Source organism: Calliphora vicina, chromosome 5 (genome assembly GCF_958450345.1).
Source record: "Calliphora vicina chromosome 5, idCalVici1.1, whole genome shotgun sequence".
Lineage (NCBI taxonomy): Eukaryota > Metazoa > Arthropoda > Insecta > Diptera > Calliphoridae > Calliphora > Calliphora vicina.
Window position 1 is genome coordinate 4405468 of NC_088784.1, and position 15077 is coordinate 4420544.

Here is a 15077-nt window from a genome sequence, read left to right on the forward strand (position 1 = left end):
TTGGGTGTATCGCACACCGGTTTCGCTAAAATCACGTTTTCTATATCTGAAGTACTGTCATATAAATTTTAAAAGGAAGTATATCATATTTAAGTTATTTTGAAGCACTATTCAATGATAATCATAATGATGAGATTATTTTCCATATATATATGAAATTTACTAATATATCTATTGACTTTTATTTCTTTAAATTCCTATAACTCTTAAACTAAGTGCGGGCAAAAACTTTAACATTTTTATGCTTATAATTAAGAGAGCTATTAACACCAAAAAAAATTAAAATACAAGCTGTTTTTCGATGATCATAATTTATGCCAAAATTTAAAACAATTCCATTTTTTGGAATTGTTAAATTTTTTAATACATACGATCAGAAAAAGTCCCTAATATTAGCAAGTTGCCGTGTCATACTTAACTAAAAAACAATATGGCATCTCTAAAATTTAAAAATACAACACTGTTTTTATTTTCAACCAATTAAAAAATTCCTTTGCAAGGGAAATTTTGTTGTATGAAAAAGCGAAAGAAAGAAGCGCCATTTATATTTTGCAATTTATATCTATAATAAGGCGGCATTGGAGCTACTAAGTTTTTTTTCGAATAAATTTACCCATAAAACCATTAAATATGGAACACCACATAAATTTATATAATGATCTTCGATCCCAAACACCACACCACAAAAGAATAAATCGAGAGTTGCGAGAAGCCAATCGCAATAAGCAAAGAAGGGATAGATTTCAAAATTCCAGAAATATTTCGGTTAGTCCTGTGCGGCACAAACAAATTATAATTCCATTGTGTTCGGATGGTAAAGAGAATGAGGCCGAGGAGGAAAATCGGAATACAACCCGTTTAGCAAAATTAGTGTGTAACACAAATAATCCTGAGAAGTTAACAAAACAGGAAGAGTTTTTGAAGCGGTTTGTAGAATGGATGGACAAGAAAAAAAACATGAAAAAGGAGAAAGAGGGAACTAACAAAAAGAAGCCATTTATAGCGGTTGTAAATAGTGCCAGCAAGCCAGCTGCGTCTACTTCATTAGTACCAAGAGGACATCATGACGGTTTTCGCCCGCCAGTTTTAAAAAATCCCATAGAAAAAGTAAAGGTAAGTTTGTCAATTTATGCTACAGTGAAAAACCAAAGGCTAAAAATGTACTTTTGAAATAAATTTTATAGGAAAAATGCATTGTGCTTTCGCGGTTAGTTAGAACTAGTGCCGCAATGTACCACTAAATTACTGCGATTTTTTACTATTAATAGTGTTTCAGATTTGAAGACTAAACACTTCAATAGTCTTATTGTAATGTATCTTATCAGTATCGTAAAGTTGACTGAAGTTGGCTTAATATTAGAATTATCGATGGCTTAATATAGAAAGTTCGTATCTCAACTTTTAGTTACTTCACAGGAGAAGGAGAAAACTCAATAAAATCTGAAAGTGAAAAAAAACAACTAAAACTTTGTAGTATATCAAAAAATACTTTTAGAAAAGTTGTTTGATTTAATATAAAACAAAAAATATGCATTCAACATTAAATGAGTTACATACAGGAATTCAAATCAAATTTTTTATTGAAAGCTGTACATATTTGTAAGTTAAAAGTAACGAAATATATTTGTTAAAAAAATAAATTCATACTAAAAAAAAATTAAAACAACATCACTTAAGTCGGGTTTAGCAATATTTCCTATCACGTCCAAAATTTCACAGTTATTGTTCAAAATATTATGAAACTTAAAAGCCCCGCCTACCCAAAAGTAGGCGTTGCCGATAATAAATGTTTCGTTATTTTATTCAGAATCAATTACTCTAATAACGGTGAAATAGACATAAGACGTGTATTATTATATATTTCATTAAAGAAACAAAAAAAACTGCTTTAAATTAAAGTAACACAATTAGTTTTCCTGTATCTAGAATTTTTGTCACTAAAAAATTAAAAAAAAAAATTAAAATTAAGATACAAATTTTACCAAAAACTTTTTTTAAAAAATCGTATACAAATATGCCAAAACTACAATTGTTTAACAAAAATTTTATTTTCCATTAAAAAATATTTTTTTAACTTTAATGGTCCTTAATATTTTTTATATTTCCTTTTTGTATATCGATTCAGTTATTTTTTCAAGGTTCAAAATAGTTGTATTATTAAAAAAAAAATTGAATTCTTTGCTTTTTCAGGCTGATGCAACTAAAGCTGGCGTAAAAGGCAGACCATCAATATACACAGTGGTGCCCACTCCACCGAGAAAAACTAAAGAGACCGATGAAAAATTAAAAAAAAAATTTCCAATTGCCAGAAAAGCATTGCCTACAAATTTACACACAAAGATTTTAAATTCAAATAAAACACCAAACGTTGCTGCCACAAACTTGCAAACAAATCATGTAAGCTCAAATAAAACACCAAACGTTGCAGCGACAAGTCTAACCAGAGCTGGCAGTAAATTGAACCATAAAACACCATTGGACAATCAAAAACCTATGGTGCGAAAAATTTCTGCTACGAAATCTGCGTTTGAAACTAAAACTAAAATTGCAACTGCAACCATGCCACCACCACCACCTTTAAGGTCAAAACTAAAGCCCCGTGCTTTAAAAATGCCACCTCCTCCAAAGTCGGCTGCAAAAAAAGCTTTAGAAATTAAAAAATCCGATGACGCTTCAAATAAAGCAAACGGGCAGACGGTCGCAGCTAAATTAAGAAACATGAATTCAAAACGTCTAGAAAACGTAAAACCAACAAAGAAATCTCCTTTAAAACGCTTGGCACAAAATTTAAAGGCCAAAAAGCCTTTAAATACTTCTAAAAAAATAAATGTACCCAACGTACAGGTTAATGGTAAACAAATTATAAATTTACTTAAAACAAACAACCAAGACATGGTAATTCAAACGCCAAAAGATTTCACTTTAAATCCCTTCGAAGAGTTTGTCACATCCACAAAGTTGAGAAATTCTAGCCAAAATATGGACAATTTACAAGGCGAAGAAGGCATAAGTCCTATAGAATCATCTCCTAAAAGAGAGCCCGTAGTTAAGAAATTTAATTTTATGCGATATTCCGAAGCGGCTGATAATGATCACAATGACAGCGATGATCTTGAAGGAAAGGTGGAGTTAGATGGAGATAATAAGACCTTAGTGCCAGCAGCAGCAATCGAAGAAAAAACTCCAACGAAATCTGGTCCAGAAGAAAGACCCGCCAATTATTTGAGTCCATTCGTTAGTGTCACCCGTGGTAAGGTCAGTTTGAAAAGGGAGAAAGAAAAGCGCAACAGTGTATATCTACAATCTCCTGCTGCAGATAATGATTTGCCTACGGAAAGTAATAGTCCCAAAACATCACCGAAATATTCAGTCGAAGTCCGTAGAACTCTAGAGGCTGTGCGGTATTTCCGCCAACAATTGCAAAATGAAACTGATAGACTACATCAGCTATGTGACGTTTGGGAAACTTATAAAAATGAAAATCTTGAAAAAATACAAAATGCCAATGGTGAAGATATGATCAATGTAACGATTGGTCAAAGTCGCCTCTTGACAAGCAAGAAATTTATGCAGTTTAAAGGTTTAATAGACCGCTGTGAGGCCGGTGCTACGGGCATAGGCGATGTTGAGAACGATGGTAGTGAGGCCACAAAACCTATAAATTCTGTGGATTTGGAAGGATTTTGGTCCATGTTAGGTTTGCAGGTTGATAATCTGGAGAAACGGTTTGACAGTTTAAATCGCTGGAAGTTAAATGATTGGTCCGATCCAGATGAGGTAAAATCCAAACCCAAAAAGAATTTAACAAAAGTTAAAAAAGCCAAAGCGGCTCCAGCTGCTAAAGCCAAACCTAATTCAGCATTACAACAAATGTTGCGCAAAATGCAGGCAGAAATGCGCAAAAATAAGAACAAGAATAATGAGATCAGCGGAGATGTTGTGTTAACACCAACAAAACAAAGACGTTCTGCAAACAGCAATAATTCAACTCCACGCAAATCTTTAGATAGTAGCTCAACACGCCGTCTATCTATAGTAGTAAAAGATCGAAAATATTTCTCTCCTGCCGCTACAGTCATTTCAGTTTCCTCACCACATCGTAGGTCATCTATATTGCAACAAAAGTCTTCACAAGACTCTCCAAAAATGCTGAAGCATATAGAAAAATTCCAAGAAGCTTTGGGCAATATCCAATCGCCTTTCGATCTAAGAAAATCGGTTTTAATGAATGGAAACCCAAGACGCATGAGTTTTAACCCACAATCGCCTATGATGGCTTTGGATACTGTCGCCGTAAATGGCGACAATGATGACGTGCCAACTTCAAGCCATATGGTTATATCCACAGAGTCACCTCAGCGTTCGCCGGTACCCACAGGACGTAAATCAATTTTAAAGACTCCAGGAACGGCTAAAAGTAGGCTACGCAATGTAATTTTTAACGAAAAACTGCGCGTGAAAAAGTTTAATTTCATACTCAATGAAGATGATTCGTTGAATGGAGCTAATGATGCCAATGACTCTCACGAAGAAGACTTGGCTCAAAGGGAAGGTAAAACATAAACAATTTTTTAAAATAAAATTTTAATTTAAAAACAATTATATTTTTAGATGAACCACAACGTACGTTGACATTACGCAACCGTAAAGTACGATTGCGTCCATCCTGTGAAATTGTAATACCTTCTTTGCCTCCTAAATAAAATAATTTACTTCATTTATATTATTTTAAACATTTTATTATTTTTTGTATATTCTGTTGCATTTTTAAATACATATTACATATAAATCGAAGTAGATTTTTATTGCACTACAAAGATGTAAGAAAGTAACATAAAATTACAAAAAAAAAATCTTATTACTATTTATCCTTTTTGTTTTGATTGTTTGAATCACTGTCAATGTTTTATTTTTACTTAATAAATATTAGTTTGAAGCAAAAAGGCTACTGTACAATTTATTTTTACTTTATACAAATTGGGTGAGTTTAGTTCAATAAAATTCGTAAATTTCAAGATGTGTATGTAACCTACAATGAGATTTGTTTTTACTATGTAGATTTTTTAACCCTAATTAAAAAAAGTTTCGCCAAAAAAATTTTATCTCAATTAGTCGCAAACAAATTAATATAGGTACATAGCTCTTACTATTGGAACTTTTTGCATTTTTTATTTATGTACATGTAACTAGAAAATAAAATTATACACAGAATGAGTTATATTTCCCAAGAGGAAACTGATATTACTTTATTCTAATGGTACCATTTTGAATTACAATATTCATGAAATTAGATATAAATTACGGTGAATAAGTGAGAATCCACAAATGCACTTAGAGAAATTAAATTAGGTGGACTTGATCCTGAATGAGCGTGAATTGAGTTTTTAAATTTTCTCTGTTAATAAACCCTAAATGAGTAGCATCTTTTTGATTAACGGAAAGCAACATTTTGTTGGGAAAATTCAAGCGGGAGGGGCACCATCCATTAAGAATAAACAAATATTGAATATCTTTATAAATAATAAACTTGTTATGATTACATGTGGATAAAAATAAGTGGGATCAGTGGACGTTATAAATTTAATACAAAGTAAACTATCATTATCGAACCATAATTTTTGCGAAAAATGTATAAACATTTTTCTCATAAGCTCAAAATTGTGAAATTTTCAGAGTTCTTCATAAATTTGATTATTGTAAATTTGATGGTAAATTAAATACTGAGATGATCGTAAGATTTAAATATTACTCCATACAACATTGAATACTATATTTGCACTAGTTTGAATACTATTCATAATATTAAGTAGGTGTATAAAAAATAATATATTTAATTTGAATTATATTATATAAAAATCGGTGATTAGTAATACATAGATATTACTTTTAAATTCATAACTAAAAATTCCTTCTTTAATAAAATGCAACTCTGTATTACATACGCATGTATAAATTCAAATAAAACAAATCGTAATTGTATCATTCTAAAATGTATAAAGTTAAAATCTCAAAAGATAAGCTAACCTTTATTTTCTACAGATAAATGAGAAGTTTTAACGTTAGTTAAAATTTAAAATTTTTATATTTATTTAATTTAAAATTACTAAAAAAAATAATTTCCCTTGTTCCTGTCTCTCACACTCAACAGTACAGCCAACATTGACAACACAAATAAAAATACAACCCTAAGTTTATTATAACACGAATGTCATCATAAAGCAAAAAAATCTATTTCAATAATAAATGAAAAAATTTCCTTCTACACACGATAACGCAGAATACAGCAAAAATTTTAATTTGAAATTTTATTCAAAATATATTTAAGTAAAATGTGTTAAAAGTATTGTATGTGAAATAGGATTTAGTGCTTAGGTGAAAAGTGTAAAAACGCGTTGGACTTTTGGTAGAATAACGCGCCTATTTTGTGCTGTTACTCTCCCACAAATTGTCGTAGTAGTGCTGTGCAGTGTTTACTTACTATTTTGGTGAACTTTTTTTTTTTACAATAAATTGCAACTTTTGTGATTATTATAATACGTAATATTATAAAATCCACTAAGGAAGGCTCTAACAATGGATATCAGTGATAATATGGGTAAGTGTTGGCATATTTATGTTTTTGGAAAGATTTCTTTTGGATTTCAAATTGAATTTTCAATTGCTGGTTGTTGTTGCCTGTACCACTCTATAGATGTGCGAATGTCTAAGGCATGGAACAAAATGTAATATATACGTATAATTTTAATATTTACAAACTATTTATTGTATATGTATATATATATGAATTTTAATTGTTATAAATAGGAATTTATTACAAAAATATTTACAAAATAAGAATTTATGAAAATAGTATTTTCGTTGGGTGTACATTATGTAGATTGCCAACGGCCACTGTCCGTTTATGTTAACGGGATTTTACTTAAATATTTGAAATGAATTTATCAAAGTCGAAAATTGATATTTTACATATTTGTCCAATTAGTTTTATGTAAATGTAATAAAAATTCATGAATTTGTTGAATTTTCCTAAAAAATATAAAGTTTTTATCATTCATTGCCTCCAATTTTTTTTATTGAAAACGTGTTGCCATATTTTCTTTTTATATTTCTTTTTTATGCCATATTAAAAAAATTCCCTATTTAATGCGAAAAATGAACAGTCTGGTCAGAAATTATCATATGGGGGGATATTTATAATTTGACAGTTTTCTTTGCACATTTTGAGGGTTAGTTTTACGCAATTGCCTGCTTTCTTTGTGAATCGTCTAAGAAAATTATAAAATTTTCTGGAAAATATCTAGATTATTTAATATTGGTAAGTTAAATTATATTCATTATTGAGAAGGCAAATAATAAATAATATTTTTTCTTTAGTTCTGTTTTAATTCACAAGTAAAACTATAGTCCGGCATCATGTCTGCATTGTGTGCTGTACGTCAAGCTAGCGGTGTGACCTCTTCCGTGTTGGGAAGATGTTCTTCGGTACGAAGAGCTCTTAGCACAGCTCGTTTAGTGCGTTTGACACAAGGAACACCAGCTGCCCTAATGCAATTGCAACGCTTTACTCCTATGACTGCCACCACCCAAGGATTCCAACAATTTGTTCGTGAATATGCCAACGAGAAGAAGGTGTTTGAGCGTACAAAGCCTCACTGCAATGTTGGTACAATTGGTCATGTAGATCACGGAAAAACCACATTAACAGCTGCCATTACCAAAGTATTGGCTGACAAACAATTGGCCGAAAGTAAGAAATATAATGAAATCGATAATGCCCCCGAAGAGAAGGCTCGTGGTATCACCATTAATGTGGCTCACGTTGAATATCAGACAGAGAACCGCCATTATGGCCACACTGACTGTCCCGGTCATGCTGATTACATTAAAAACATGATTACTGGTACCGCCCAAATGGACGGCGCCATTTTGGTTGTCGCCGCTACAGACGGTGCTATGCCCCAGACCAGAGAACATTTATTATTGGCCAAACAAATTGGTATCAATCACATTGTTGTTTTCATCAATAAAGTGGATGCTGCTGATCAAGAAATGGTCGACTTAGTCGAAATGGAAATCCGCGAGTTATTGTCTGAAATGGGTTATGACGGTGACAATATTCCCGTGATTAAAGGTTCAGCATTGTGTGCTTTAGAAGACAAAAAACCTGAGATTGGCTCCGAAGCCATATTGAAATTATTGCACGAAGTTGACAACTTCATTCCCACACCTGCTCGTGAATTGGACAAACCCTTCTTGTTGCCCGTGGAAAATGTGTATTCTATTCCCGGACGTGGTACTGTGGTGACTGGCCGTTTGGAGAGAGGTGTCGTCAAGAAGGGCATGGAATGTGAATTTGTGGGCTACAACAAAGTATTGAAATCAACAGTAACCGGTGTTGAAATGTTCCATCAAATATTGGACGAAGCTCAGGCCGGTGATCAATTGGGAGCACTAGTTAGAGGTGTTAAACGTGATGATATCAAACGTGGTATGGTCATGTGCAAACCCGGCAGCGTAAAAGCTCTCGATCAATTGGAAGCTCAAGTATATATCCTTGCTAAAGAAGAAGGTGGTCGTACCAAACCCTTCATGTCTTTCATTCAATTGCAAATGTTCTCACGTACCTGGGATTGTGCTGTGCAAGTACAAATTCCCGACAAAGAAATGGTTATGCCCGGTGAAGACACAAAACTGATTCTTCGTTTGATACGTCCCATGGTCTTAGAACAGGGACAGCGTTTCACATTGCGTGATGGTAATCTTACTTTGGGAACTGGTGTAGTTACCAAAGTATTACCTCCCTTGTCCGAAAACGAACGTTCTTCATTGACAGAAGGCAAAAAGGCACGTGAGAAGAAAGAGGTTGCTAAAAAGTAAAGCTAGTAATAAATAAAATTTATTCATAATGTAAGAATTTACACATTACTTTTCCTTTAATTTCTAAAATTTGGTAAAACGAAATTGATTGTTGTTTAGTGTGTTATCTGATACCAATATTCCAATTGGCAGTTGTTAAATTTTCGTTTTAAAAGCATTTGTGGTATATTACTTCGATGGTTGCCAGAAGCGTTGGCCTTAATTTTTCTGGGGCTCTAAACAATAGTATCGTTTTTTATTTCTATATTAAGTAATAATTCAATTATTTTTTTGCTTTGTAAAATCATTTTACTAAAATGAAAATTTAATAAAAATTAAATAAAAAAAATTAAACAAACTAAAATTATTATTATGTGTTTTATTTACAGTTGGTTTTCAGTTGGTTTACTTTTTTTATATTCTTTAATAAAACAAGTAGGTGTACTACTTACTATATGCTTCACCAATGTAAACTTTAAGATAAAAAACAATTAAGAGAGTTATTTTCAGCTGTAACGAATCTTATATACCCTTCACTAAATTATACTTTAAAATATTAATCTTAAATATTTTTTGGTAAACTAAATTATTTTTTTTTTTCGAAATTGTTTTTCCAAAATTGTTATTAAATTAAAAACAAAAAATTTTTAATTTTTTATTTTTAATTTATTAGTGAAATAAATTTATGACAAAATTTTTTTGGTGAAAAAAATTTGGTGAAAAAAATGTTGGGTTAAAAAATATTTTTACCGATTTTGGACCATTGTAGGTCAAACTTACAATGGACTTTGAAATATCTATCATTAGATATCCAAATTGTCTATATTAATGACTTAGTAATCCAGATATAGATAAAAACAATGAGCCAAAAATCGCGGTAGTCGATTTTAAATAGCAAACGAACCAAAAATTTGATTTCAACATACAGACGGACATGGCTATATGGAATTCGGTGGTACAGCCAAAACTATGATAAAATCCACAAAGAATAATTTTTTACTAATATATTTTCTAAGCATTTAATTTAAGATTCGGTAATTTTGGTATTAAATTTTTGCAATTAATTTTAGATTCTCTAGACGATTCCACTGCTCTACCCGAATTAAGTTTTGACGATCTTTTAGATCCTTCGCCCATAAAGAAGAGTAACAAGTCGAGTTTTGATGATGATGCTTTGGAACTGGATAATGAACGAAAAAATCGCACAGATGATACCCTCAATACGCCCGGACCTAAGAAACCACCATCAATGCAACAAAATTTAAACACAACTATAGTCATTTCAAGCGGTTCGAAGATATATACACCCGTCAGAACGCAAGCTGTCAAATTGGGCAACAGTTCAAGTACCTTGAGCAATGTTAATAAAAATAACGGAGGCTCAGCGACAACCCCAGTTTTACTAAACACCAAGAATGTTTTACCAAAAACATCGGCCCAAATTTCAAACAGCTCCATTAAGTTAACACAAAAAATAGTGGGTGGTGGTGGTGGTAGTACTGGCACAGCAAATTTATCAATGTCGGGTAAAACTGCGGTAAGAACTTCAAATGGACAAATTATTTACATACAAAAAACACCAGCACCATCGAATGTTAAGGCGACTGCTGGTGCAACAACCGTTATGAAATCACAGACTTTGGGCGGCAACAATTCTAAACCGGTGACTATTCAAGTCTTGCGTACAGCCGATGGCAATTACGTACCCATCAAGACCACAACAGCTGGAACAAATGCAAAAAACACCACATTAACGCTATCACCCACTAGTTTGGCTGGCAAAAAGATCATATCGTCTGCAGGGGGCCAGGTTATAATAAAGGGTACAATAAAGCCTACAGATTCTACAGGCACTGCATCTGCTGCAAAAACAATGACAACAAATTCCATAACAGGTGTCAGAACTATGGTAAAACCCATGACTACTTCATCATCTTCAATTAGCGGGCAAATAAATGATTCGAATAAATCCAAACCTATAGTAGTTCATGGAACGAGTGGCAAGCAAATCATAGTATCGAATCAAAATATTGTAAAATTATCACCAAAAACCCAAACTATAACAACTACGGCCGGCGGAGGTTCTCTTAATACGTCTACTAGTGGATCGGGACAGATACATGCTATACAAATACCTGGTAAAATAGGTGTACAATATGTACGTGTTTTACCCAATACAAAGGTGCCCGCAAAAACTTTAAATACCACGGCGACATCATCGGTAACATCCACGGTATCAGCAGCTACGAAAACATTGAATACACCAAACCAGCCTGTAAAAATTTTAAACTCTTTGCCGCAAAAGTTTACTGTTGTAAAAGGTGGTAATACGAAATTGGTGGTGACTCAGAAGAAAGAGGCAACTGATGGCAATAATACGGACTTTTCACCTATGACTTCTAAGGTTCAAAAGACCATAGTGACGGTGCCGACAATAAAGTCTCTGAACGAAGATAAAAATAAAAATCCCCAAACGCAACAGCAACAACAACAGCAGTCTCTAATTAAAACCACGCTGCCAAATATGTTGGCCATTAATAGCAGCACAAACCAGTGGTTGATCCGGAAACATAAAATCTCGGAAATTAATACAGAAATACAACGAATTACTACAACAACAGCTGACAATGCAGGACCACCGGAAATTAAAAAGCCCACGCCAAATAACAGAGTTGTCATTGCAAATAATTCACAACCAAAAATTCTCAATAATAGTATACAACAACCAGGACGCATTACGTCTTCTGTCTCCATACCCACTAAACCGCACACCACCTCTACCACAAGCAAAATTGGTGGTGGAAATATGGTGCAGGTCACCCAAGTAACACAAAATGGCAATAAATTGTATACAGTTTTAAAGCCCTCATCGGTTGATCAGAAAACTAACCCGAAACTATATAGAGTACTGAAAACAAATAATCAAACATCGTCAGCAACAACATCAGCTAATGGAGACACCACCAATAAACCTTTGATTAACAAACAGCAACTAATACAACATCAGCAGCAGAAACAGCAGCAATTTAAAAAACAACAGCAACAAACTGCAAATACAAAATCTTTAAATACAGCAACAACGTCCTCGTCCTCGTCGTCGTATTTATTGCCAATTCAAATTAAAGAAGAGCCAGAAGACTCAAACTCAACCGCAACCAGCAATGCAGAGGCAACGGCTGCTCTACTCAATTTACCCACATCTATGGGCGAAGAGGAGCCCGAAGCTTTAGATCCGATGGTGGGTGGTGTACGTCGCAAACATTGTAACTGCAGTAAATCACAATGTTTAAAATTATATTGCGACTGTTTTGCCAACGGGGAATTCTGTCAGGACTGTACGTGTAAAGATTGCTTCAACAATTTGGACAACGAAGATGAACGTCAGAGGGCCATAAAGGCTTGTTTGGAAAGAAATCCAAATGCTTTTAAGTAAGTACATACAGACAAACAATAAGAAAACGATAAATATTATATGAAATATAGTTTAAATTAAACTTCAGCTTTGCATAAATTAAATACTTGTGATTTTAAAAAAGTTCAAACTCCCTTTAAAATCGATAACTCACAGCGTTGCCAAACTTTAAATTTCTTATGTTGTTATAAATTCAAATTATTTTTCAAACACAGCAGTAGGCCAAGCTAAAAACAGCTAAAAAATAATTTTCATATTTCCTTTGATTCAGGCCAAAAATTACATCTTCAAGAGATCAGGCTGATATGCGTTTACATAATAAAGGATGCAACTGCAAACGTTCTGGATGTTTGAAGAACTATTGTGAATGCTATGAAGCTAAAATTCCTTGCAGTTCGAATTGTAAATGTGTGGGTAAGTAAATGAAATCAGCATTAAATTAATGACAACCAGCTAAAATTTAAAATTTCTTCAACAGGATGTCGCAATGTTGAAGATCGACCAGACTTGGATATGGACCCAATAGATCCACAAATTATGGCCACTATAGCAATGGGCGGTACAACAGATAGCCTAACACTTAAACGTAGCTATGAAAAATCTCAAAGAGATTTTAGTGGATCGTTACCAGGCGTTACCATTAAAACTGAAAAACTTTCTAAGGATTCAGTTAAGCCTTTCAGTAGTTATGACGCAACGGCTGGAGCTGTTTCACCTACACCAGAGCGCCAGCAGTGTAATTTTATTACTCAAGAAGTAATTGATGCCACAATTCAGTGCATGATAACCCAGGCCGATGAATGTGAAAAGAATAATTTGCCAGTGTATCAAACGGAAAAAATGGTTATGGAAGAGTTGGGCCGTTGCTTGGTAGAAATTATTGACTTTTCCATACGCAATACTGATAATAGTTATTCTCAAGATTAAGTGTTATAATTAATAATCCATATATTGTAAAGATGTTAAATACATACACCACGTAATACATACATACACCTAAGCTGCGAAGTCAGTCATAGTTTTTATTTTAGCTGAAAGCCTTAAGATTGTTAAATTATGCTGGTGGTGTATCACAGGCAATTTGGGTGAAAATTGTAACCACTCTATTTCTGTCCATTTCGAAATAATTTAAGATAAATGCACGAGTGTAAGATGAGTTTCGAAGTGTGTTACTTGCTAAACCTGTTAATTGTGTATGTATAAAAATAAAATCACAGATTTTAAAAATGTCCCACAAATGTTATTTATATTAAAAATGTTGAAATTAAGAGTTTGACCAAGATGGATTATTATCATTTTAAATATGCTTAAAAATTCGATTCTTTTAATATGTAGTACTAATACCAACTAACTAATAAAAATTTATATAACAACGTATTTATAACCTCTTAAACTAACTGTATATAATAATAAAAACTCTTTAAAAATCTGAGCTATCTGATTGGCTCTAATTAAATTGGTCTTGCAAAACTTTCTGAAAGTTTTTACATTTATTTTAGGCTTTCGTTTAAAACAATTTCTTTTTTTTATAATTTTTTCGATTTGTTTTTCTTTTATTATAAATTAAATTAAAAATAACTTGACTTTTATCCCTTTCTGATTGATATCTATTCAAAATTACAAATTTTTAATGATAATCATAAACATATTAATGTTCGGTTCTATTTGTAAGTTAAATAATTTACTTTATTGTAAATGTAAAAAAAAATATTTTAATAAAAATATACGTATAAAGTTGAAGTGATGATGTTTAATTTAAGAAAAAGTAATGTTTGAAAAACATTAAATTTTCAAGATTCAATTAATCCTAATTATACAAATTGATATTTAAATAGATGAAATTAAGGTAATGCTCCCAAAAGTTAAAATTTTTTCATCAAAATTGTGTTTTATTTAACAATATCCAAATTTTCACTAAACATTTCTATTAGAGTTCGTAGACATTTTACAATAAAATTTAAGACCGCTGATTTGATTCACTATCAGCCCAATTATGAATAAAAAATTCCGAGGGAGTTTGTTCCCCGGGAGTTTTTTCCCATTGAATTTGAATAGAAAAAATGAGAAAAGGGAAAAAACTCCCGGGGAATTTTTATTTATAATTGGGGTGTATGTTTTTCCTTGTTCCTTCTTTAAAATTTCATAATATCGTTTTCGGTATTCCGCCAAATATTACATACTTGACCTAATTCGAAACCGAATATTTGGACGCTGTCTAGATTTTGATTTTTATATGGATGGAAATTTGTTACTAATTTATTATAGTTTTAATAGAAATAAGTATGAGTGATATACATACATATAAGGCGTTTTTCATTTCAGCATGTTTTGAAAACCACGCGATTTGCTATTTATTTGAGTATGCACTAGCGTTTTGAAAACGCTAAATTTCTACATGGGGTAGAGAGTAAGCAGCTAGACTTTCAAGCAGGAATGGCAAAGTTGGTACAATTATTTCAGCATGTTCTGAAAACCACGCGATTTGCTATTCATTTGAGTATGCACTAGCGTTTTGAAAACGCTAAATTTCTACATGGGGTAGAGAGTAAGCAGCTAGACTTTCAAGCAGGAATGACAAAGTTGGTACAATTATACTTTTTTGGTACAAATTCAACATGAAAAGTGGTACAAATTTGAAATTTCCAACATTAAATTTATAATTGACTAGCTGAACCCGGTCCGCGTTGCTGGCCCTTACAATAATTCTGTTTTATATTGCATCTCGATTTGAATATACAGTGTCGGACAAAAAAAAAACGGACACCCCGACCTGACATCGCACCCGAAACACGGAGGTGGTCATTTGACA

At 32.6% G+C, this 15077-nt stretch overlaps 3 protein-coding genes across 3 annotated transcripts; all 3 read left to right on the plus strand.

The window, feature by feature from the left end:
• Nucleotides 1–569: 569 nt before the first annotated feature.
• Nucleotides 570–4943, plus strand: mars. The gene is made up of 3 exons (XM_065510585.1): nt 570–1113; nt 2191–4552; nt 4612–4943. Exons 1-3 carry the CDS (start codon nt 631–633, stop codon nt 4701–4703), a joined length of 2937 nt encoding a protein of 978 aa, XP_065366657.1. The 5' UTR covers nt 570–630; the 3' UTR covers nt 4704–4943.
• A 1315-nt stretch (nt 4944–6258) lies between these two features.
• On the plus strand, nt 6259–14008 carry mip120 (Myb-interacting protein 120). Its single transcript, XM_065513594.1, has 4 exons — nt 6259–6595; nt 9927–12285; nt 12540–12682; nt 12747–14008. Exons 1-4 carry the CDS (start codon nt 6574–6576, stop codon nt 13193–13195), a joined length of 2973 nt encoding a protein of 990 aa, XP_065369666.1. The 5' UTR covers nt 6259–6573; the 3' UTR covers nt 13196–14008.
• Nucleotides 7176–9220, plus strand: mEFTu1 (mitochondrial translation elongation factor Tu 1). Its single transcript, XM_065511188.1, has 2 exons — nt 7176–7315; nt 7375–9220. Exon 2 carries the CDS (start codon nt 7414–7416, stop codon nt 8875–8877), a length of 1464 nt encoding a protein of 487 aa, XP_065367260.1. The 5' UTR covers nt 7176–7315; nt 7375–7413; the 3' UTR covers nt 8878–9220.
• Nucleotides 14009–15077: the final 1069 nt, after the last annotated feature.

What these genes read in the sequence shown, in the direction of transcription:
- mars (XM_065510585.1), top strand. Translation starts at nt 631, where the DNA reads ATGGAACACCACATAAATTTATATAATGATCTTCGATCCCAAACACCA. An exon ending in ATCCCATAGAAAAAGTAAAG is followed by an intron (nt 1,114 to 2,190) that starts GTAAGTTTGTCA and finishes TTGCTTTTTCAG; the next exon opens with GCTGATGCAACTAAAGCTGG. An exon ending in AGACTTGGCTCAAAGGGAAG is followed by an intron (nt 4,553 to 4,611) that starts GTAAAACATAAA and finishes TTATATTTTTAG; the next exon opens with ATGAACCACAACGTACGTTG.
- mip120 (XM_065513594.1), top strand. Translation starts at nt 6,574, where the DNA reads ATGGATATCAGTGATAATATGG. An exon ending in AGAAATCCAAATGCTTTTAA is followed by an intron (nt 12,286 to 12,539) that starts GTAAGTACATAC and finishes CCTTTGATTCAG; the next exon opens with GCCAAAAATTACATCTTCAA. An exon ending in TTCGAATTGTAAATGTGTGG is followed by an intron (nt 12,683 to 12,746) that starts GTAAGTAAATGA and finishes TTTCTTCAACAG; the next exon opens with GATGTCGCAATGTTGAAGAT.
- mEFTu1 (XM_065511188.1), top strand. Translation starts at nt 7,414, where the DNA reads ATGTCTGCATTGTGTGCTGTACGTCAAGCTAGCGGTGTGACCTCTTCC.